The following is a 24,061-nucleotide window of genomic DNA, read 5'->3' as shown; positions in this document are numbered from 1 at the left end:
CAAGACAGTTACCAGCAGCAAAGTATGGAGTGAGACTGAGTGCCCCATCTCAAAGAGGGGTTTGAAGCAGCCCAGTACCCTGCAGGGAGTCTGGAGGGAGGCTTAGGACAGGATGGCTAGCTGCGGGGGGTGTTGGAAGTACTGGGGACTGCTGAGGAACAGCTCAGCCCAGAGGCCACGCAGCTGAGCAGGAGGCAGGTAAAGGTACTATGTGGCCTGGAAGATTCAGGAGACTGTTTGGGGGGGGGCGGTCCATAAGTGGTAGCGCAACCCTGTGTCTTGGGTGACAGGTTCTCCTGGCATACTTGGGGAAGACCAGCCAGGGTCTATTGCATGTACAACTTCATAGCAAGGTAACAATGTGATCAGAGGCTCATTCGAACCCTGAATAAGAAAAGTTAAGATGTGGTAGAAAATGTACCTGACTGTAGGTCAGCAGGCCTGGGTCTGAACCTTAGTTGTGATACAAGGTCAGCACAAACAAGTCACTCCATCCTCTCTGAACTTTGACTTCCTGGGCTGTAAAATTAGGCTAGCATTACTCAACCTACCTACGTGGCAGGGTCACTGGGAGGACAGCTCTTTGTAAATTATAAAACATTACAGAAATAGGAGCTGCCTTATCTGTCACTTTAACATCTGCAAAACACTTTACATATGTCTCATCAGTTCTTCACAACAACCCTGGGAAATAGGTACTGTTTTTTATTCCCATTTTACAGATAGGGAAACTGAGGCTGAGAGATGCTATGGGACCTGCCCAGTGTCACATACCGATCAAGCATCTGAAGCAGAATCTAAATTCAGTTCCCTACCCCCCATGTCCAACAGTTGATCAATATCAACTAATCAATAATGAACAGGAAAAAACAATCAGGTGATGGCAAAGATCATTAAGACAATCACAAAACAAAGAGTCTTACCAGAGCAACACCGAGGATTTGTGGGAATGTATACGAGGAGCATCCGGCAGGAGTGAGGCGTATGGTTGCATATGGTGTCTGAAACCAGGCCTTCTCACTGGCCCAGACGATGTCACAGAGGGGCAGGATAGACGCGCCCAGCCCCAGAGCAGGCCCATTGATAGCAACCACAATTGGCTTCTTAAACTGGATAAAAGCTCTCACAAAATCCCTAAAATTAAAAAAAAAACATAAAAAAAGAGATGATATTCTTACAGAGGTGAATTTGCGACCTATTTCTAACCTTTGCTAGGTACCACTGCCACCTAGAATCGAGTGAGAATAATGCAGGATCCTCAGCTTTCTCTGAGATTCCTGAGGGGATGGAAGCCCTCAGAACAGACTAGAAGGGATGATCTATGGCCTTTCCCTGAGCTCCTTTCTGAATCTCTTTTTGCCTGCATTAACAGAACCAGAGCGAGGGAAGCTCCATCATCCTCGGCTGTCTGAAGTCAGGCCTCGTTTTAGGAAAGACACTGACGAGCTGGAACAGGCCCACAGAACAGTTGGGGTAGTGAAGGAACTCGAAACTGCACTACAAAAAGACTGGTCGAATCATCTGGGGATATTTGACTTACAAGAAAAGACCTTTAGGGGACAAAATAGTTGTCTTTGACCTGTTCTGCTTGGCCTCAGAGGACAGAACTCTGGAGAGGAGTCACAGAAAGGCACATTCTACTTGAAAAATTTCCTAACAGTTAAGACGCGAATGTAAACTCCTCAAGGTCAATGGTTCCATCTTTCTATCTTCCAACACTTAGCGCAGTACGTAGTACATAATTTGTTGTTGTTTAATAATTTTTTGTCTCTAAAATGAGGGTATTTTTTCCTTCTGTTGTTTAGCTGTTTCAGTCATGTCTGAATCCATTTGGGGTCTTCTTGGCAAAGATACTGGAGGGGTTTGACATTTTCTTCTCCACTTCATTTTACAGATGAGGAAACTGAGGCAAACAGGGTTAAGTGACTTGCCTAGGGTCACACAGATGGTATCTGAAGCCACATTTGAATTCAGGTCTTCCTGACTCTGTCCACTGCACCACCTAGATGCCCTTAGCACATACTAGGTGCTTAATAAATGCTTGTTGACTGGCCTATCTATCAATTGACTGACATGCCCTAAATGGGCTTCTTTAATATGTAGCTAGAGCCCAATGAGTTGAAGTATTTGAGCAGCAGCTGGATGATTTTTTATTAGAGATCTATGAATTGGATAGAAGCCTAGACTAAATGACCTCCAAAATCCTTCCAATGATAAAATCCTTTGATGACTTAATTTCCAAAGGGATGTTTGTTTCATTTCCCAGTTTCACAGTGTCATTAAAAAGCAATTTGTAGAAACACTTTTTAGTGAGCAAGTGATTATCATCATGTAAATTTCTCAGAAGAAAAAAAAATCCACCATTCCTTGGTCATGCTAGGTTTTGACTCTATACACCTGTGTATTAACCAGAGAATCATGGCATGCCAGAACTCAAAGAGACCTTAGACATTATTCCTAATCTCTACCCCAGAGCAAGAATCCCCTCCATCAAATACATGCCAAGTCATCTAATCTCTACTGATGACGGTATCTTGCCTGGCATCCCATTCCACCGCGAGAGGGGTCTAATCAGTAGGAAATTCTTCCTTGCACTGGAGTCAAATTATTATCAAGGCAACTTCTATTTATTACTGTAGTTCCACCCTCTGGGGCCAAGCAGAAGGAAGTTAATCCTTCTTTCATACAATAGTTCTTCATCTATTTAAAGAATCCTAAAAAGTCATTTTTTAGACCAATCATCTCTAGACCATTCAACCAATTCAATTCTCATACTGCCAGGGTCTCTAGTCCATTCACAATTCTCTCCAATTTAATAATGTACTTCCTAAACTGTATTTCCCACAACTAGAGTGTTTTATGACATGGGCCACAATGTGGGGCCTATGGCTATATAGCGAGTATCTTCAGGTCAATACATACATACATACATACATACATACATACATACACATACACACACACACACACACACACACATATGGATCTGGTAGCACCCCTACGCTTACACTGGATGGAGTTCTTTATGTACATGATTTGGGGATTGATAAAGTAAAAGAGATCAAGGGGGTACAAACTGAATGAGATTCTGTCTCATTCTGTCAATAAGTTTAGTGTCTAAGATTCTTAGAATGGGATAAAAAGGCCATAATAGCAGGCACACTAGGGCATTAAAAAGAGAAAAACAGTTAAAAGAGGGGAAATCAATGGAAATGATGGAACCTGATAAACTGATAAATAGTGAAGAGTAACTATTGAGTAGTTTAAGGACATGGAAAATCACAAAGCTCAACATTTTCCCCAATCATCCTTGATCCAGACAATGGCTCTGCCCTGGGCCAAAGACCTACATCTCTGAGTGCGACACATGTGTGCGAACACACACAAACACATACACACACACACACACACACACAAAGCGTGTGGCACCATTTTAAAGAATGGGGATGACACTGAATGGAACAGGAGGGCACAGACTGCAGCCACAAAGATGGGGGCACTCCATCACATCTGGGGGTTGCTGGCAGAAACTCCACTGAGTCACATGGCCACTCCTCATGGGTCCTTTGGCTATACACAAATGGGTGTTACTGCCATTGTTAGCAGCTTGTTGTTGATGAAAGTCTATGTCTTTTTAGCAATATTTCAAACCACCTCAATTCCTTTCAATCTAGAAACCAACCTGTGGTTTTGACAACTACCACTCGATGTACTATTCTCTTGTGTTCAGAACATCCCACTTTCTTCTCTCATCACAAGCAGTGGATTAAAGCACACATATATATATATGTATATTAAAAATAAAGGTACTGAGAATGCAAAAGATAAAGGAAAAAACTCGAGATACTGCATTGGAAGAAATCACTGAGACTACACTGATGGCCAGGTGTTCATGATGTTCTATGGCAAACTTGTCCCATACCCTATGCACACTTACAGTAATCCCTGATCCTGACATTAACTATGGCATGCATTGGCATGCCAATGGCAGACTATTCACAGACCTGCCTGATGCCACAGGATTTATATTTGATACCATCAGGTGTACCTTTTTCTCTTTAGCCTTTGGCTTGGGCTCCATCTAGTTAGAATTCTGAGGAATACTGGCCTGCCTGCTTAGAGTTGGGCAAGTTAAGTTTCAGAAGCATAAGGAAAAAGTATTTTTGAATGAGGCAGCAGGTCTCAGAATCTCAGTTCATGCACAGAAGGTTCCTATTTGGGCATGGCATCAACTCTGGGAAGGGGCTCTGTTCCTGATTTAGCACCTGGTACACATCCTTGCCTTCCCCTGTAACACTGAAGACCTGGTATCAGGAAGTGCCTCCTACCTGAAGCACTTTCTAAAACCCTAATGATTAAACCCTATTGATGACCCTCTTGATTCCCACCAATGAACATGTTTCTGAAGTTGATGCTTCAAAAATCCAGATGTTATTAACGTGGAAAATATCTCCACCAATGCAAATCACTACCCCTCCTTCGCCTAGGGGATGGTCACTATGAGTCGTGACCAAAAATTTTATCCTCTGGGAGATAACTGTCTGGGGACGAGCCTCTGCACATTTAGTTAAGCTGTTCTTCCAACAGCCAACATATAATCCATCACTGGGCTGCTTGAAGCACGTCCAGCTTAGGAGGGCCTGCCAGAGCTCACGTCCTGCTGGCAAAGACTCTGAGAATCCAAGGTTACCTTCACACCATGATAAGGCATAAAGGAAGATTGTAGGACAAGAGTGGAAACATAACATTGAATCAAGACCACTAACAGGCCAGGCCTTAGATCCCAGACTCGTGGAATGTCAGAGTTGGAAGGGAATGTAAAGAGCTCATCCAGTCCAATATCTGTCTCTGCATCATTTCTGGCCATCCCCACGCCATGCCACCTCTATTCTGGCCATAACCCCTATCCTCCTCCAACCAGAAGCTTGGACCCTGCCCATGAGATGCTGGGCTCTGTTAGGGGAGTTTTTACCTTATCTTGACCACCAAACCTCCACAACACTTCATGGCCATCTCCACCACATATTGTTAAGTGTATTTCCTCCCCCTTCCAGCTATCTTTTATATGTTATCTTTCCTTGCTTGAATTTGTATCCTGAGTTATTAACATACTTCCTGGCACATAGTATTCAATAAGTGTCCTATTTGCCTATCCGTCTGTCTGTCTGTCTGGCTCTATCCATCTATCTGCCTTTCTGTCTGCTTCTCTCCATGTCTCTCTCCTTCCTTCTTATTTTTTTTAATCTCATTAGTTCTAGTCTCCTTTCAACATGGAGAATTGCTCAAACCATGATTCTGTTTCTTCCTCAGGTCAACATCATTAGCATTTTCAATGAAGTGCTCATAAGCCATGGAAATTCTGAGCTTCTAGACATATCTATCCATTCCCTCTCTTAAAAGGCCGGTTTTTAAACCTCAACTTTACCAAAGTAAGCAGGATATGTCATCTATAAACCTCAGCATGTCACAACTGGACGACTTTTTTTTTTACTGACTCTTCCCCACTGCCCAAACCCCAAGTCACCTACATGTTTTCCTCTTGATCCACCAGAATCAAACCAAGCTTTCTTCTTGACAATACAACAGAAACAAGTAGGAATGTGGGAAGTCTTAGCCTGAGAGGGAAACATTGAGAGAGAGGGCTAAGTCCGAGTGCAAGTGCTTGGTTGCAGTGGGAGGTTTCTATAGCTTTGGCTATTTATGAGGCCACTCTGGCATAAGCACCATCAACACTAACTTGGGGAAGGATAAAGGGATAGCTGCACGGTCACAACGCAAAGGCCTGAAGAATTATCCAAAGAGAAAAAAAATCTAGAGCCAACTCAAAATTTTGCTCTATTACGAACTAATTAAGCATTGAACCTTTTGGCACCAAAACAAGTGATTCAGTCCAAGCAGCTCAATCTTTCTGTAAAATACTTTATAGATGTCAGCTAGCAACTAATCCAACAAATACTTATTCACAGCTAGCTTTTATATAGATCTTCTAAGGTTTGCAAAGGGCTTTATAGATGTTATTTCATTGATCTTCCCCATAACTTTGGGAGGTCAGTGTTATTATTATCCCCACCTTACAGTTAAAGAAAATGAGGCAGATGAAGGCTGAGTGGTTTGCCCAGGGTCACATAGTAAGTTTTTGAGACCAGAGCTAATGTGGGGAATCAATCTCTGAAATCAGCAAGGGTAGTCCTCACATGAGAGAAGCACAACCTATCACCAGGCTCATCTTCAAAGCCTGTCTAGTTTAACTGGACCATCCAGAAACTGAATTCTGTTGAATTAAACTTTGAGAATCCAAGTTCATCTCCATGCCATGATGAGGCAACAGAGCAGAACCGTAAAGGATTTAAAAATAAATACCTGTGATATTTATTCTAAATAAATCAGAATCATTCATTCTGATTTCTCTGAGGATTATGATAATTTCTATTAGAGCAATCTGGAATTATGCCCAAAGAGTTATAAAACCATATATTAATTACCCTTTGACCCAGCAATGCCACTATTAGATCTGTTTCCCAAGGTGACTAGGGAAAAAGGAAAAGTATATATTCTAAAATATTTATAGCAGCTCTCTTATAGTGGCAAAGAACGGGAAATACAGGGGATGCCCATCAATTGGGGAATGGCTAAACATGTAGTGGTATATGATTGTGATGGAATACTACTGTGCTGTAAGAAATGATGAGCTGTTTGATTTTAGAAAAATATGGAAAGACTTGCATGAAATAATGAAAAGTGAAATAAGTAGAACCAAGAGAACACTGTATGCAGTAACAGCAATATTGTTCGAAGAATAGTTGTGAATAACCAAGTTATTCTGGGTATTATAAATGCTCAAATCAACTACAAAGGATTTATGAAGGAAGATGCTATCCACCTCCAGAAAACTGATAAAGAGAAGTATGCATAGTATGGTTTTACATATATTTATAAATCTGTGTCAAATGGTGGCCTTTTCTAGTATGGGGTGGGAAGGGAGGAAGGGAGACAGTTCATAACCTAAAATGTAATGAATGAAATTAAATTTAATTTTAAAAAATTAATTAAAAAATTAGTTTCATCATAAGTGACCCTAGATGCACTGCTTTTGGACTCTTAACACCTCTGTCCTTGGTACAGAAAGGATAGTGAAAAGAAGATGAAGATTAGAATAGCAGCTGGACCACATAAAGTATACACTGAATAAATTCATGTGGAGACAACATAATTTTGAAAGCACTGAGAGACAGATGTTCAAGATATCTGAAAGAAGGGAAGACACTGAATGAATGAAAAAAGTCCTAGATTATTATTAAAAATTTATGACCTAGAGAACACCAATAACATGTTTACTTTCTCATCTCTAAAAGTTTGATGAGAATGAGCTACCCATGTATTGAGGATATCCTCAATGAAAACATGAGAAGGGAAACAGGCAGGTTTTTAAAAAAACAATTTTCTACAGCATCTCTTATCTTCATGGTTGCATAATCAGCTACAGTGTGTAGAGAATACAAGATTCCCACTGTTTATTTTTGTTGATAATATAAAAACAGTTTGACTTAGTAAAGCAACATGTCACTAAAGGCTCTCCTACAAAACTGTGGCTTCTGTGCATATAAAACAGGGAGAAGTATACTTGACAAAGATGTGACACCACAGTCACTGAGGATGGGTGGAAGTAGGATCCTCCATAGACAGTAAGTTGCTTCAGATACTTCTATTTACAAATTATATTATATAAATGATATTCTACAAACATCCTTTGTAAGATCTACAACCACTCAATGCACATAGGGAAATAAACAAGCAAGAATTCCTATTCTCCAGACTACATCATGAACTTGGAAGACTTGAGCTAGTCCATTAATATATACGAATCAGACAAGCACTGCGAATGCACAATAAACTGAGCCCAGAAGAAAGCTGGTTAGATTGTATTTGTAAAATCACATGGCTTCATCCCAGGTTGTTCACCAAAACAAAAATCCATATTTTTACCATCAAGCTTGTTCTATTAGTGTTCTGTGTCTATGAATCATGGAACATTCACTCTTTGAAGAATAAAAATGATGGATGGCCCAAAGAGCAATGGACAGACACATGGCAGGCTTGAGTAGACTGTAGTGCATTATAATGATGGGAATGCAAGAAATGGTATGAAAGGAATAATATAGGAAATGTATACTTTTGTAACTGGGAAAGAATGTGGGCTGATCCAGTAACGACAATAAGAGTTAACAGATCAGTATCCCAAGACTTATATTTACAGTCATGGAATATATTAGAAAAAATAGATGGAGGTTTCCATCGTGTTGAGTAGATCTGCTATCGGAGGCTTAGGAAAAGACATAAAGACGAAATATAAAGAATGAGAAGACAAAAGTTGGTTGCAACCTGTACCAGTGGAGAAAGAGTGCACATCAGTGCAATAGTGCTTATTCCACATTCCTCCCTTTTGCACATTTTATGCTCTATCCAAACTGATCTATTTTGTGTTCTCTGAACTCATTGCCCCATGTTCCACTTTAAATAAACTCCTTCCTCTTCCTCTTAGAATCCTTAGATGGAAACCTTTAAGGTTTAACTCAGGTGCCATCTCCCCATAAATAGCCTTTCCATTCAGTACTCTCTCCCTCTTCAAATCATCATGCACTTAATTATCTGTCAATCCCCCAATAGAATACAAGCTTCTTGAAGGCAGAGTCTAGATTTTAATTTCATCCCTATTCTCCCAGTGCCTTTCATATAGTAGGCATTTAATGAATGTTTATCAATTTGAATCACTGATTCACTGAAACATAAATATCATTCTAACTGCCTTGACACCTGATTTGTTCAGTATCTACTGTGAAGATGGAGAAAGTGATCACAATGATACCTGTAGTTGGGTGTGATGATTAAATCAGTTTTTAAGGATAGTTTACAAAACGGTGGCCCCGAAGTAAAGGAGATCTCAAAACACTGAAAATGGCTGGCTATTTTTGCTCAGGCGTCAAGAATGTTTGGTTAAAAGACTTAACACGTTTCTGAATGAGTTCCTACATCAGCTATTCTACTACTAAAATCTTATTTTACCTTTCCTAGTGAGAGAATTGTGATACCCAAACGCCTAAAAAGGAGTCTGTCCTATATTTTCGGCTTACAGAACTCGATTCTACATCTCTTAAAAATAAAGCCCTATACTATCCATCCTACTAACAAAGCCCTATCCTTCCTATATTACTAACAGTCTCATTCTACCCATCCTACTAACAAAGTCCTATCTCAGTCATCCTACTAAAAGAAAACTGACCTACTCAACCTATTACTAAAATCCACTACTGCCCACAATCATGACATCTAATGTTATGGTTAAATTAAATTAAATCCTGGATAACCAGGATGGTGATGAGACTGGAGAGCATGCAATAATTTGAATAATTGAAGAAGCTGGAGATGTTTAGCCTAGCGAAGAGAACACTTAGGAATGATATAATATCTGTTTTCAAGTGTTTGAAAGATTGTCATGTGGAAGAGAGATGATCATTTTTTCTGATTGGACCCAGAAGGCAGAATTATGAACAATGGGTGGAAGTTGTAAAGTTGTGGATTTGGGTTCACTACAAGGAAAATACCTTAGTAATTAGAGCTATCTGACTTCTATCTGACTTCCTGCTAGATGGCTCAGTCTAAACTCAGTTCACCTCCAGCACCATAAAAGAGCAAAAAACTTTGCCAGATAAAGTAAATTAATTTCAACAAACAAAAGAATCAGAAAGAATCTAACATAAAAGAAAACTGCCTAGAAAATGATCAAATAGATTTTAAAAAGAGTAAACAACTAAAGAGAAGACTCAAGAAAAGAAATAAATATTATAGAGTAAAAAGAAATGATGCCAAAACTCCAGAAGACAGGGAAAATACAGTCACAAGACTGCCAGAAAAATAATGATGAAAGTACTTCAAGAATTTATAGAAAGGTGTGGAACAACAATGAAGGAAGAAATAAGGATGGAAATTAGAGCTTTTAAAGAAAAAATCAAAAGGACAAACAAAAAAAAATTGAAACTCAAAAATGCAGAGATGTAAGAAACTACATTAAAACATAAGAAAAAAAAGTTGGGAGTGTTTAAGATTTCTGTAAACTAAAGCAGCTCACCTTAAATGAAGAATCCAGCCAAAATCATCTAAAATTATTAGTCCCCAGAAAAATACAATGAAATAAAATGCCTAAATAACATATTTTGGGAAATCATACTGGGTAACTGCCAAGAGAAGTACTGGAAGGAGAGAATAAAGTATATATTTGGAGAATCCGAGATCTCTGACATAGAAAGCCCAAATTCACAGAACTGCATAGATTCAGAGATCATCTCTCAATCTCCTCAATTTACAGATGAAGAAACCGAGGACTAGTAAGGTTCAATTTGACCAAGGTCACACAGTAGTAAATGACTCACCTAGAAATGTTGTAGTGAAGCTCTAGTCTAGAACTTCAACATTAAATAGTATTTGCATAAAGCCAAGAGGGCTCTCTTCACAATCCAAAAAAAGAGCAGTCCAAGAAATGCAAGATTATTTCTAGTCCACAGGTAATGAAAGGAAAGGCTGTAATGGTATTACAAAAGGCAAAGGAAATTGCTTCTTTGTTTTTTTTGAATAGCCTTTGTCCTCCGAAATATCCTGCAAATCTGAGTTAATTCATCAGTTAAAGAAGATTGATTGTCAGCAAAAGGGATTAATATGAATCATTTCTACTGAAAAAGGCAGAGGTGACATGCAAATTAATTAAAATAAATTTAAGAAAACTAAACAAGTACACATAGCATAAAAGACTAAGCATATAAATTGATGTTAACATGTTTCAAGAAGAAGACTATTACGATTTTTTTAACTCACTTTGAGGAACATTTAAAGAACAAAGAGAGAGAATGTATAAATAGATAAAGCTCAAAAAATGGGGACAAGCAAAGAGGGGAGAAGAAAGTGAAAGGGAGAATTGAAAATACCATTTCTTAGAATGGGGTATCACAGACCAAGATTATTTAAATAAAGAGGTGAAATGATGGGGGAGAAGATAGAGAGGAATTCAGAAGTACACTCATATGCCCACCATGAACAAAGGAGGAGACAAACAATTCCTCTTTAGAAATCTCATCTTATGTAGATATTAGAAACAAAAACAAAAACAAAAAAACATAGAGAGAACACTCATGGACAAAACCTAGGAAGCTAAAGGTTGAACGGAATGGAGAGGAGAATCAAGTTAAAAGATTCATGTATATATTTAAGAGATCTTGTGCTAAAGCTTTTTTTAAAAAATCATTTTTGGATAAGGGAGGGAAGTATACAGTGTTTCAGAGAGATAGAACAGCAAGGAGTGGAGGTGATTGAGTGGCAGAATCTGGACTCCATTTGGATTCTGACTTCAAATTCACTGTCAAATCCATCATGCTGCATTTCACTCTCCCTACCCTCCCTTTTTCAATAAGTCTTCTAGAAATTAATCTAAACAGAGGATGTTTTCTCAGAGAGATAGGGAAGGGGTTTGGGGAGATTGAGGTGGGAATCACACTCTTTTTCTGGACTGGCAAAGGAGGCAGCAAGCTACAGTCTTCTAAAAGTCTCACCTTGTAAAAAAATATTTATGTGCAAAGCTCATGAATAGGTGATTGGATTCCAGTGTCACAGAAGGGAAAAGAGTACAGAAGACAACAATCCTGAATTAGTACTTCTTGAAAGGCGAAAGAACAAATGAATGTCACCCAGACTGAGAGATAGGGTGATGTTGTGAGAAACAGAAAGAAGAACCCAATAATTTGGAACAAAATTTATTATGGTTCAGGTGATTTCAAAAAAGCAGAGGTTTTAATCATAGTTTGGGATAAGGTAATAGTAAAATATATATACTAACAACAGTGACAAGCAGGGAAATTATCTTTTGCTTAAAGGCACTACAGATAAATAAACAATACAATATATAAGGGAACAATCATTATTAAATAGGGATGCACAAAATGGTATGCTTAAAGGAAAGGCTAACTAAAATACAAAAATACCTTGATAGTGACTAATTGTCAGTGACTTTAGTTTTCCCCTTTAAGAGTTCAATAAATCTAATAGAAAGGTGCACAAGAAGGAAAGTATAGGTCTGAATGAAACATTGGGAAAACTAGATTTGAGAGACCCATTATAATTTCTAAATAAGATTATTAGAAGGCTTTCTTATTTTTCAGCATTACATGGTACCACCACAAAAAATCATGTGATAGGATATTAAGAAATCACAAATAAATGCATAAAGGGAGAAATATTAAATGGTCCCTTAAAGACCATGACAGAGTGAAAAATAGTTATCAGTAAAGGAAAAATGAACAAAAGATCTAGACTTAATGAAGAATAAGTAATATCATCCGAAATAATGAGTGGGTCAAAGAACAAATCATAGAATCAATAAATAATTATTTTAAAAAGAATGTAACAGTGGGACAACATACCAAAATATATGGGATGCAGCTAAAGCGTCCTTAGAGGAAAATTTATCTCTCTGAAAAGATATGTTAACAAAATACAGAAGATTAATAAATTGCATGTGCAAGTTAAAAGCTAGAAAGTAACAAATTAACTCTAAGACACGGACAAATGAAGAAATTTTGAAAATAAAAAATAAAACTTGAAACAAAAGAACTTTTGAACTAAGAAACAAAACAACTTTTTTTTAACATTACCAAAATTGATAAACCATTAGTTAACTGAAAAATGAATGTAGTTGAGTCCAAACAGAATAGAAAAAGAGAAAATTATTAAACGCTATTATACTCAATTATACACCAGCAAAACTGAAGACTTAGAGGAAATGGATGACTAGCTCCAAAATATAAAATATCCAAATTAACAAAACATGAGACATATATTCTAAACAACCCAGATTCACAAGAGGAAATCCATAAAGAAAAGACATAAGTGAACTACTAAAAGGGGAAATTTCCTGGTTTGACCAGATCTATAAATAAGTTCTACTTATCATATTAAGAACATTTAATCCCTATGATATATAAATTGTTCTCAATAATAGAGAAAGAAGGCACTCTACCAACCTCCTCTGATGAGACAAATGTAGTTCAGGTACCCAAATCAGGGAGCTATAAAGTGGAAAAGAAAATAATGGACCAATTTCACTAATGAATACTGATTCAGAACTTTTGAATAAATTTTAGTGAAGATACTCTAGGAATAAATCTAAAAATAATTAATTATGAACAATTTAGATTCAAATCAAGAATGCAGCAATTGTTCACCGCGAGGAAGACAACTAGAGTTAATAATCATAAAAATAACAAAAGCAGCAAAAAAGGACAAGATTTTATCAATGAAAGAAGAAAAAAACATTTGGCAAAATACAGCAATCATTTATATGAAGAATTATAAAAAGCATAGATATGGTAGGACAGGAGTCCTTAATATGATAAAAAGCATTTACCTAAAATTTAAAAGTATTATTATTTGAAATAAAGGAAAACTGCAAATTCTTTGAATATGCTCAGAGTGAAGCAGTGATACTCACTATTATTTGGCATAGAACTAGAAATATCAGCTATAATGGTAAAGAAGTTAAAGAAACAAACATTGTCAAAGAGGAGGAAAAGTTATTTAAACCCTAGAGAATCAATCTAGAAGACAATTTGAGATTATTAATAGCATTAGTAAAGTAGTAGGACACAAAATAAATCCATCAAAATTATTACATTTCTGTATTTAACACGAACAAGCACAATAAAAACAAAGAAGAAAGAGATAGTATAGGACCTCTTTTGGGACTACTTTTCCAACTCCCACTCACTTGAAGGTTGTGGTCCCCAGATGACTGCTGTTTCCTTTCAGAATAAGAGTAGTAGCCTAAGAGTTCATAGCCCCCATTGGTATGATTTCCAACAGCAAGTGGACAGCAATTTTTTAAGTAAAGGGCATTTACTAAAATGGTATTGGTAAGAATAATTGGTACAAACATTCTCTTTAAAAGTTTGGGTTTCCATCCCCTACAATTACACATAGGTAGATGGGAGGGTTGCTTCTAATTACAGAGAATACATTTGGTCAAAAGGTGAATTCTCAGCTCCTTGTTAGTGAAAATCCTTTCTTTGATTCATAGCTGGCACTCATCTCTTGTTTAAGGGCTAACACCCATTGAAATGGCTTCTTCATTGGGGAGTCTATATTTCTATATCTATCTGTGTCTCTGTTTTTCCTCAGTGTGTCTTTATCTGCTCCCTGCTAGATCTATTTTCTACTACTGGCCTGGTCTCTTGAATAGCATGGTTCATATAGGGAGGAAATGTAGCACTCCTTCGGGGCTCACTTGCCATATCTCTCCCCATCTCTGTTCCCCACTTTTCTGTTTTTTTGTTGCCCCATGCTACAGGTGCAAATCTCTATTTCCTCAAGGTGCTCCTAAGCCTGTTGACTGTTTTGCAGCTGGAATGAGTAACTGAGGAAGTTCCTTGATATTTGTTTACCTAATGATGCTCCCTTCCTCCACCAAAATTTGACCCAATGTTCATGCCTCAGAAAGGAATCATAGTATGTAGACCACCTCATTCACACATTTAAAACTTTACCAACCTCATCAATTAATGTAACTACATTGATTACAAGTGAAGTTGTGGAACTCCATCTCTTAGAAAGAGAATTTCTATTAAAAATAACTACAAAATAAATTATCCATGATTTAACTTGCCAAATTACCCTCAAGTTATAAAATATACAACTACAACTACCAAATTGTCTTCATTATCATCTGTAAAATGGGAATAATAATAGCATCTACCTCCCAGGGTTATGGGAGGATCAAATGAAATAATATTTGTAAAGTATTTAGCACAGTGCCAAGCACACAATGGATGCTATATAAATGTTACCTATTATTATTATTACTACTATTGTTATTATATAAAGGAAGACATAAATAAATATTGATGGCTGGTTCCTCAATATAATAAAAATGATAGGTTTAAAATTCAGGTATAGATTTGTCTTTAAAATAATCAAACCACCAAGAAGGTAGTTTATAGAACTATATAAAATTTTTTTTTAAAAATTCATTTAAAAGGTTTTGAAAAAGGTCAAAGATTTCTTGTAAAATCATAAAAATTTAGAACGAGGAGGTTTAATATTACCAGATCTCAAATTACATTATAGAACAGTAATTACAAAAAATTTCTTTGAAAAATAGAAAAGCAGGTCAGTGGAAGCAAGACCCAGACACAAATAAGTGCAATTGCCCAGTGCTCAATAAACCCAGGGTAGAAAATACAAAGTGAGGGAATTTCTATTTGACAACAACTACTATAAAAACTGGAAAGCAGCTTGGAAGAAAATAGGGTTAGTTAGACCATAGGCTTATCCTATGCTTGAGAATAAATTCCAAATGGATAAACTATATAAGCAAAGAGTCACATTATTATTTTTTTACATACAGAGAGGCAGTATGGAATAGTGAATACAGTGTTAAGTTTGAAATCAGGAAAACCTGGATTCAAATTTCTCCTCTGAAATTTACCAATGGCTCCCCTTGGCAAATCATTTAATCTCCCTCTATATGCCTCGAGCAAGTTCCTAGGATTTTATAAAAACTGACAATCTGAATTTACAGGGGTTTCCACACCATGAGTTCCCCTTTTGGGCCAGATTATTAATCCTTTGTGTATGCATGTATTTTAAAAGAATAGACAATAAGAAAAGGTCACAACTTTCACAACTATGGTTAGGGAAAAAATTCAAATAGAGAGGAGATTTTAAAAAATTACAAATGACAAAATAGACAATTTAGATTATGGTGAATGAAAAAGGTTTTGTGTGAAGAAAATTAACACACCTAGATTAAGAAGAGAAATTACAGTTTGGGGTAAACACCTTCCTATCAAACATCTCTGATAAAAAGTCTGACATCCAAATATGTGTATATGTGTGTATATAAAATATATAGCTATAATAATAATAACTAATATTTATCTAGCACCTACTATGTGCTAGAAACTGTGCTAAGTACTTTACAAATATTATCTCATTTGATTCTCACAACAACCCTAGGAGGCAGGTGCTATTTTTATACCCAAGGAAACTGAGGCAAACAAATTAAGTGACTTGCTCAGGGACACATAGCTAGTAAATGTTTCAGTCTAGATCTGACTTCAGGTCTTCCTGATTTCACGCCCAGTACTCTCTCCCCTCCACCACCTGACTTTCTAATATACATGGAACTGGCACAAACTGATGAGAATTCACCAACAGATAGTCAAGAGATTTGATCAAATATTCAGCTGACATACTCAAATGGATCTGTTATTTCATTGATTGGGACATTCCCTTCAATGATTCTTATGGCAACCCATCCATAACTGCCCACCCTATGTGACTAGTCCATTTCCTGATCGAAGTTTACCCCATGGGATCCACTCCACATGCTGAGTGGATTTTTGATTTCTCCTCACAGCACAAGGATGTCAATGTAGCATGAGGGCTGTCCACTTGGTATCTCTCATTCTTTTCCCTTGATCAACACATCTTTTTTTCCCCAGTCATTCTTCAAAGTTCCTCACTTTTGATAAATTGCAGTCAGTCTGCCCACGCTCACCACAATCTTTCCCTTTGCCCTCCATGTGATACTTGTTCTATTTGTTATCTGTTCCTGAAAAGTTAGCAAATTGTTCATATTCTTTGATTTATGAGGCATTTAGGTGGTACAGTGGTAAGGGGTGCTTCACATGGATGGAGTCTGGAAGACCTCAGTTCAAATCCTGTCTCAGATACATATCATGTGACCCTGGACAAGTCACTTAAATTTTGCTTGCCTCAATTTCCTCATCTGTGTGAAATGGGGGTGATAATAGCATCTACCTCTCAGAGTTGTGAGGGTAAAAAAACCTGAAAGCATCATATAAATGCTAACTATATTATTATCTATTAATAGCATTACTAGGCCTATATGTCAAAAATACCAAGAAAGGGGAAAAGGATACATTTACACAAAAAATATTTATAGGAGATCTTTTTTGCAGTGGCAAAGAACTGGAAACCAATGGTATGCCTATCAATTAGGGAATGGCTGACATAATTATGGTATATGAATGTAATGAAATACCATTGTGCCATTAAAAATGACAAATGGACAGTTTCAGAGAAATCAGAGAAGACTCTTGTGGAGGGTACAGTGATTCTTGAAGAATGTATTCGTGATATGTAGCAGTGATACCTTTGTGCAATCTTTAAGCCTTTGACTTGTCTCATTCCTTTTTCTTTATCCATGTTTTCCAATATATTTTTTCCATTCTCATTGACTCCCACCTTTGCATAGAAGCAAGGTGTAGTGGGAAAATTATTGGCTCTGAAGTAAAAGAACCTGGGTTCAAATCCTACTTGACTCTGATGCTTACCATCCATGTGATTAGGGGCACGTCACTTAATTTTCCTGGGTCTCATTTGACCCATCTGGAAATGAAAGGATTGTGCTAGAGAGCCCTTGAGGTCTCTTCCAACTCTAAGTTGATAATTCTACCATCATCTGATCTAATTTTCTATGCTTATTTAATTTGGGGGCTCTTACTGAATTCCTCATTAAATTTCTCTACCTCTCCATCCTTTGCAACAGATTGTTGGTGCACACACTGCAATTAATTCCCTGGTCGTCTATTTTGCTAATACTTATCCTGAGCTCTTCAATACAAGATGACCAAAAGTCCACTGACATGACTTTTCTTGATGTCTTTGGGCACATGATAAAACAATAAAAACAATTCTGCCATTTCCTTTGTGCATTCTTTAAGGAAAACCTTACACCATCTTTTCTTTGGCTATAACTTCCTTTTTTCTTTTGGTTTCACTTACACTGATAAAATAAAGATTGATGTGATTCTGTTCCTCCAGTTATCTGCACATTTGTTGGCCACTGGACATATCTAGAGTAATAATAGTCAAGCTAAAGTCTGTGGGAAGTATAAAAACTATGTGATTCTTAGCACTCTCTGCCACATTTTATGTCATCCTGGCACCATCACTAGGAGAATCAGAAGGCGGCACACGATTGAGAGTCATTTTGTATTTTTTGTTTCACAGGTTGCTGTGGCTGAAATTTCATCAGTATGCTGGTCATGAGTACTTACCTACACTTAACATCATTAAGACAAGTAATTTGGAAAGAAATACAATCTATTAATAATTATGTGACAAAATGCTCAAAACACTTATAATAAGAGAAATTAAAATTGAAACAACATTGGAATATCACCTTATAGCACTCAAATTGGCAAAGATGGTAAAAGATAGAAATACTCAATTATGGAGGAGATTTGGGAATACAGAAGTACTAATATGCCATTGCAAGAGCCATGAATTGGTCTAACCATTCTGGAAAAGAATTTATGCAGTGTTACGCAATAAAAGTTACTATCTATACATACACTTTGATATGTCTCCTCCATCTTTTGATCCACACTAGCTATCATCCTGTATCTCTCTTCCCTTTCATGGCTACACTCCTCAAGAAAGCCATCAACTAGCACCTCCATTTCCTTTCCTTCTACTGTCTTCTAAACCCTTTGCAGTCTAACTTCTGACCTCATCATTCACCTGAAATTGCTCTCTCTAAAGGCACCAATGATCTCTTCATTGCCAAAAGTCATGGCTTTTCCTCAATGCCCCTCCTTCTTGACTCCTCTGCAGACTTTGGCATTTTTGATCACTCTCTTCAGGATACTTTTTACTCTCTAGGTTTTCATGACACTTCTTTCTCCCAGTTCCCCTCCCACATGCCTGACTGCTCCTTCTCATAGTTATAGTCATGGTCAATAAACATTTATTGAGCGCCTACAATGTGACAGATGCTGTGAAGCACTGGTGATAAAAATAAGAAAAAAGAAAGGCAATCCCTACCTTCAAGGAGCTTGCAGTCTAATAGGAAACACAGTACCCAAAAGGAAGCTGAAAGGGGGCTGGAGCGGCCACCAGAGGGTACCAGATGATGTTTGCCAAGCAAAGTAGTGTATGAAAAATAAAGAGTTTAGATGGGAAGCTCTGAGCCCTCCATAAAAGAAGAAGGCTTTGGAAGGAGTTATTGCTCTGCCCTCTAGCCCTCCAATCAGAGCGGAGAGACAGCTGAGGAAGCTAAAAAGGTGCTGAGTATTGAAGCTGGATCAATCTCAGTTTCCTTTGCTGGAGTCCAAGCCACACCCTACCCCAAGCATCTTTCCTGGGACCTCTCTTCTCCTTTCATATGATCTAATCAAGGTGAGAATCTCATCACTTTCCAAGGATTCAATCATCATATCTATGTAGCTGCTTCTCAGAATTCATTATCTAGCCCTAACTTTTCTTCTGACCGCCAGGATCAACCAACTGTCTATTGGACATCTTAAATTGGACATCTTGCAGATATCTCAAACTGAGCATGTCCAGAACAGAACTCATTACTTCCTAAAAACCTCCTCTTTCTAACTTTCCTCCCAGTCACCAAGGCTTACAACCTGAGTTTCATTCTAAGCTGTTCTTTCGACCTTACCCTACACATTCAATCTGTCGCCAAGTCTTATTGTTTTTATCTTATCATCTCCTGAATACATCGACTTCTCCTCACGTATAGCCGTCACCCTGGTTCAAGCCTTCATCGCCTGACACCTGGACTTCAGGCCCACAGGGCTAAATAATATACCAAAGGTTACAGGAAGCAAGTAACAGAGTAGGATTCAAAGCAAGGTGACCTTTACTTAGAAATCTGTTATTACTTAATGCACCAAATTTTAAGAGGGTTGTTGATAACCTAGAGTGACTAGAGACTATGTCATATAAAGACTGATTAAAGGAACTAAGGAAGTTTAGTCTGAGAAAGAAAAAAAAATTAGGAGCACATGATAGTCACCAATCAATTAGCAAAAATTTTTAATTGTCTTAGGGGCTAAAAAAGCAAATACAAAGAATCTGATGGGTTCTTGGGTACGAGAGAGAATTGACTTATTTTGTCTGACACCAGTGGAATGAACTATGAATGATGGATAGAAATTGTATGTTGAAAACTAAAAATAAATAAATTTATTTTAAAAAAAAGAAAGAAATTGTAGAAAGACTGCTTTGGGCTCATATTAAGGAATAACCTTCAAAAAATACGCAGAAATGGACTCTGGGGACTGGGTGACAAAGTGTCCAAGTTTCAGGCAGGAGCTTGTTCTACAGGATCACTAAGATATTTTCCAAATTTAAGAGTTTACAACTCATTCCTTCCTCCCCATTGTCACCTGTTTTCTCCGGGTTGAAGAAAAGAAAAAAAAAGTTTCTATTTTCTCCTCTCTCAACAATATGCAAACTCCTTCCAAAAGAAGGTTGAAATGGGGTATAGTGAGAATATGTCATGTGAGAAAGTTTCAGGATCACTTCTCTAAAAGAAAGAATGGATTTTGTCAGAGGCACCAAACCGATAAAGACATGGAGACAAAGCCCCCAAAAGCAGGACACGCTGGGGGAATCCCACAATCATCAGCAGAATTCCCCTGCCTCTCCTGGCTCTAATTAGGACCAAGTCTTACACAGAACCTTGGTGCTCTTCCTTGCCTGACTGTGGAGAAGTGGTCTACCTGCTGATATTCTGAGGGCTGCTGCTATTGGGACTGTCCCACCAGCCCTGGTCCTGATCAGGAGAACAAATACAAAAGAACCCTTTGACAAAGACTATCCATTGTGTACAAGGCTGATCTTGGCCAAACAGTCTTATTTAGCACATTACATCGGGATTTCACTATGCATAATAGTTCAGGGATCACAATGTGGTCCAGATAGTAATGAACTGTATAATAAAAGGTCATAACCTGCAGGTGACCACCTTGGCCTTAGATCTAATTCTTAGCTCCCATTGAGGTCAAAACGTAGCTCCTTTTATCAGTTCGTACAGCAACTGGCCCCTACTCAGAAACTCTGTCATTCTTGTCTCACTGGAGGCAGAGAAGACTGTTCTATAAGTGGCAGAACAGGTTCTTCTAGGTCCCCGCCCCTCCCAGGGCCAAGCAGACCAGCAGCTATGAATCACAGCTACCAAATCTTTTGGGCATCTCTGATTAACAAAACCCCTAACAGGAGTTCGACAAGGTCAAGGTCTGTCCCCCAGGGAATTAATGCCACCGTCAATTTGGAAAATAAATAAATAAATAAAAGCACAGGCTTTTTATTTTCATCTAAAAAGAAGAATTTTAAGTGGTTGAGCAGAGGGACAGGAATAGATATACAAATGAGCACTTCAGTCTGAGAATGGACTGAGATTTGTACGTGGGAAAAAAAAAAGGAAAACAGTCACCAAGCCCCAACGTACTGCTTTGTATCCCCTTAAACTATCACCCGAATGTATTGTTCAGGTGCCCCCTGAACCCTGGTCAATCAGAGGCTGTCCTCAGGCCCAGAGCAGACAGAGCTCAGGGTCAGTGTGGGTCACCTTATAGCTTCTGCAATCCTGGTACTCTCCTTTCTTCTGTCGCTGGACAACCTGCCAAGTAAGTAGGAATAATCTAAGCCGCTACAGAACACACTTCCAACCGCGCTGAGAAGCAAGAGTTTGCTGTCGTCCGTGGACGCGTTGCACAACGCTCTCCGCACTTCCTTCATAATCTGTGTACAGAGAAGAGTAAACAATGGGACATGCTTAGCACAGCTGCAACCCATCTCACAAAGGGAGGAATTAGGCCTGGTGGATAATGACTGATTCTCCAGCCTGGATGTCAAGGCCTTCTGGTGCTGTGTGATTATGACTTTGTGTATTTCTCTGTGGTGATAACTGCATTTGTTTCAACTTAATTTAATTCAATTGAATTCAACAAGCATGTATTAGTCATCTCCTCTGTGCCAGGTACTGTGCTTTGGGGCTGGGGGTATAAAAACTAAAACTAACACGTTCCTGCCCTCCGGGAGCTTACATTCTACTCATGGAACCAACACCTACATAGACAATTAGATACAAAGTATGTGCAAATTAAATAAACAGTTATTTTTGGTGGATGAAAACACTCACAACTGGGGGATGTGGGAAAAGTCTCTTGAAGAAGGTGGCACTTAAGTCTTGAAGGGTTCTAGGAGTTCCAAGAAGCACAGATAAGAAGGGAGAGCATTCCAGGCATGGAGGGCAGCCTGTGCAAAGGCATGGAGATGGGAGATGGGATGAGGGGGAATAATGTGTAATCAATCAGTCTAGAAGTATGGACCAGGGCCATACTTCTGAAGGGCTTTAAAATGCTAGAAGGAAGAATCACTGTGCAGTTTCAGTAGGTCACAGGCTACGAGTCCAGCATCTAGGGGTAACTAACTGGTGACAGGAAAGGTATACATGGCAGAATGGCCATACTTTGGGTCAAGTTGCCCTGTATTCTAAACCTTCCCCATCTCTTCTACTTTCTGAGCTGTATTATCTCAATGGAAGTTATCCATATATCAGAGGTCTCTTCCTCAGTATAAACCCTCTAGAGATACAAAGCTTGACTTGTGGCATGGATAAGGATTGCTCTTTGCATCTAGGACTCCAAGGTTATGCCACAGACCCCTGAGAAAGCAGCTTTTTACTTATATTTTGAAAATTAAGAATTAAACCTTAGACTCCAGCCCTGGGCAGGTTCAGTGGAATTTATCATTCAGGGGACTACAATTAATGAAATCATTAAAAATGTCAAACTGGTCACAAATAGGTTCATTTCACAGATAGGACTAGGGGCAATGACAGGGACAGAAATATTTGCCATACATAAAAATGGTTTCTCATTGGTTTGAATTATTGGAGCTAGTATTCAAAATCCACCCAAATATGAATCAATCACCCGCTATGTACAGGGCTCTGTGCTACAAGACATCAAAGTCATAACAATTAGAGTTGTTAAAGTAGTGTTGATTATCTCTAGAAATAGCAAGTTCTCCATCCCTCCATCACACAGGGGTTGGATGAGTACTCACTTGATCTGATATGGGGGAACGACTTATTGGCAGGGGTTGGACTGGAGATGGTCCCTACTCATAACAACTCATTGTGGGCAAAAGGGAGAAAACATCCAATTAAAAAGTTCTCTCCTGGATTACAACTTCTAATGAGATGAAGATGAGGACCACTCGCCCTGCAGCCTCCTTTTCAGACTTCCAAAGCTAGAGTAGAGACAGGGATAAGAGGGAAGAGCATCAGAAGCCTGGCATTATTCAGCCATTCTGCCAAGGAAAATTGGAATTTCAAGCACGTGCCAGTGATTTTCTCTAGACAAGGATGACAAATCTATGAACTCCTCTCTCCTCAGGGGCTGCATAGGATTATGAATAAATATTATCCCAATTCTCCTTAAATCAAATGTGAAATCTTCACTTAACTGAAGTCTCCCCTTGTGGAATGGGACAGCTGACTTTTCGGACTATTTATGGGCATCCCTCCTGAAGTCAGATTATGTGAGGGCTTTGCTCACACCTTCCACATGAGGCTCACAGGAGTCTCTGGGCTTTCTTATTTGCCTCTAGACTTTACCAGCATTAGGAGACAGGAGGACGTTGGGGTAGGAAGTCCACATCCACCCTCTCTTCCTGACAAAAGCTAGTGATAAAGACTTGCTTGGTTTTTGGTTTGGGGGTGGTTGTTTTTTTAATCAGCATAGCAAGAAGTTTGAATGCTGAAGAAACCAAGCCACATATAAGACAACTAACTCACTGACCTCACTGACTGAAAATACCTGCCTGAGGATAACACAAGGGAAGATTTTTTCCCTTGGGCCAAGAAAGGCTTGATTTTTGTACCTTTGTGAACTTGAACAAGAAAACCAGACTCATTCATCACCAAATTTTTTTTAACTGACTTCCATGGAATTCTGAGCTGGCTGCAAATCATAAAGTTACTGTATAAATGTGAAGTACTGTTCTGTTATCATTCAGTCATGCTATAACTGGCCAGTGATTCAAACCAATGAAAACATGGGGGAAACAACGTGGCGTGATTTTTTTTTAACATTTCCATGTGGTTATTATGCCTCTGAAAGAGAGTCAGGAACGAGCCCCCTAATGAATATAGAGGAAAAGAAGATTCTTCCTCCCCAACGCTCCGCCATCTGCT

General features: G+C 38.4%; 1 protein-coding gene across 4 annotated transcripts in view; it reads right to left on the bottom strand.

Moving 5' to 3' along the window:
- CDYL2 (chromodomain Y like 2) overlaps positions 1–24,061 on the bottom strand; it is a 220,652-nt gene that overhangs the window by 12,879 nt on the left and 183,712 nt on the right. For all 4 annotated transcript variants that reach the window (XM_027865326.1, XM_027865327.1, XM_027865328.1 and 1 more), the window contains 2 exons: positions 21,428–21,600; positions 924–1,134 (listed from right to left, as the gene is read on the bottom strand). In XM_027865326.1, coding sequence (XP_027721127.1) covers positions 924–1,134; positions 21,428–21,600 — 384 coding nt within the window. The remainder of the gene's footprint in view (positions 1–923; positions 1,135–21,427; positions 21,601–24,061) is intronic.

The sequence above is a fragment of the Vombatus ursinus genome, unplaced genomic scaffold (assembly GCF_900497805.2).
Source record: "Vombatus ursinus unplaced genomic scaffold, bare-nosed wombat genome assembly UNPS02014778.1, whole genome shotgun sequence".
Classification (NCBI taxonomy): domain Eukaryota; kingdom Metazoa; phylum Chordata; class Mammalia; order Diprotodontia; family Vombatidae; genus Vombatus; species Vombatus ursinus.
The sequence above is the reverse complement of the archived record's forward strand: the minus strand, read 5'-3'. Positions and strand labels throughout refer to the sequence as shown.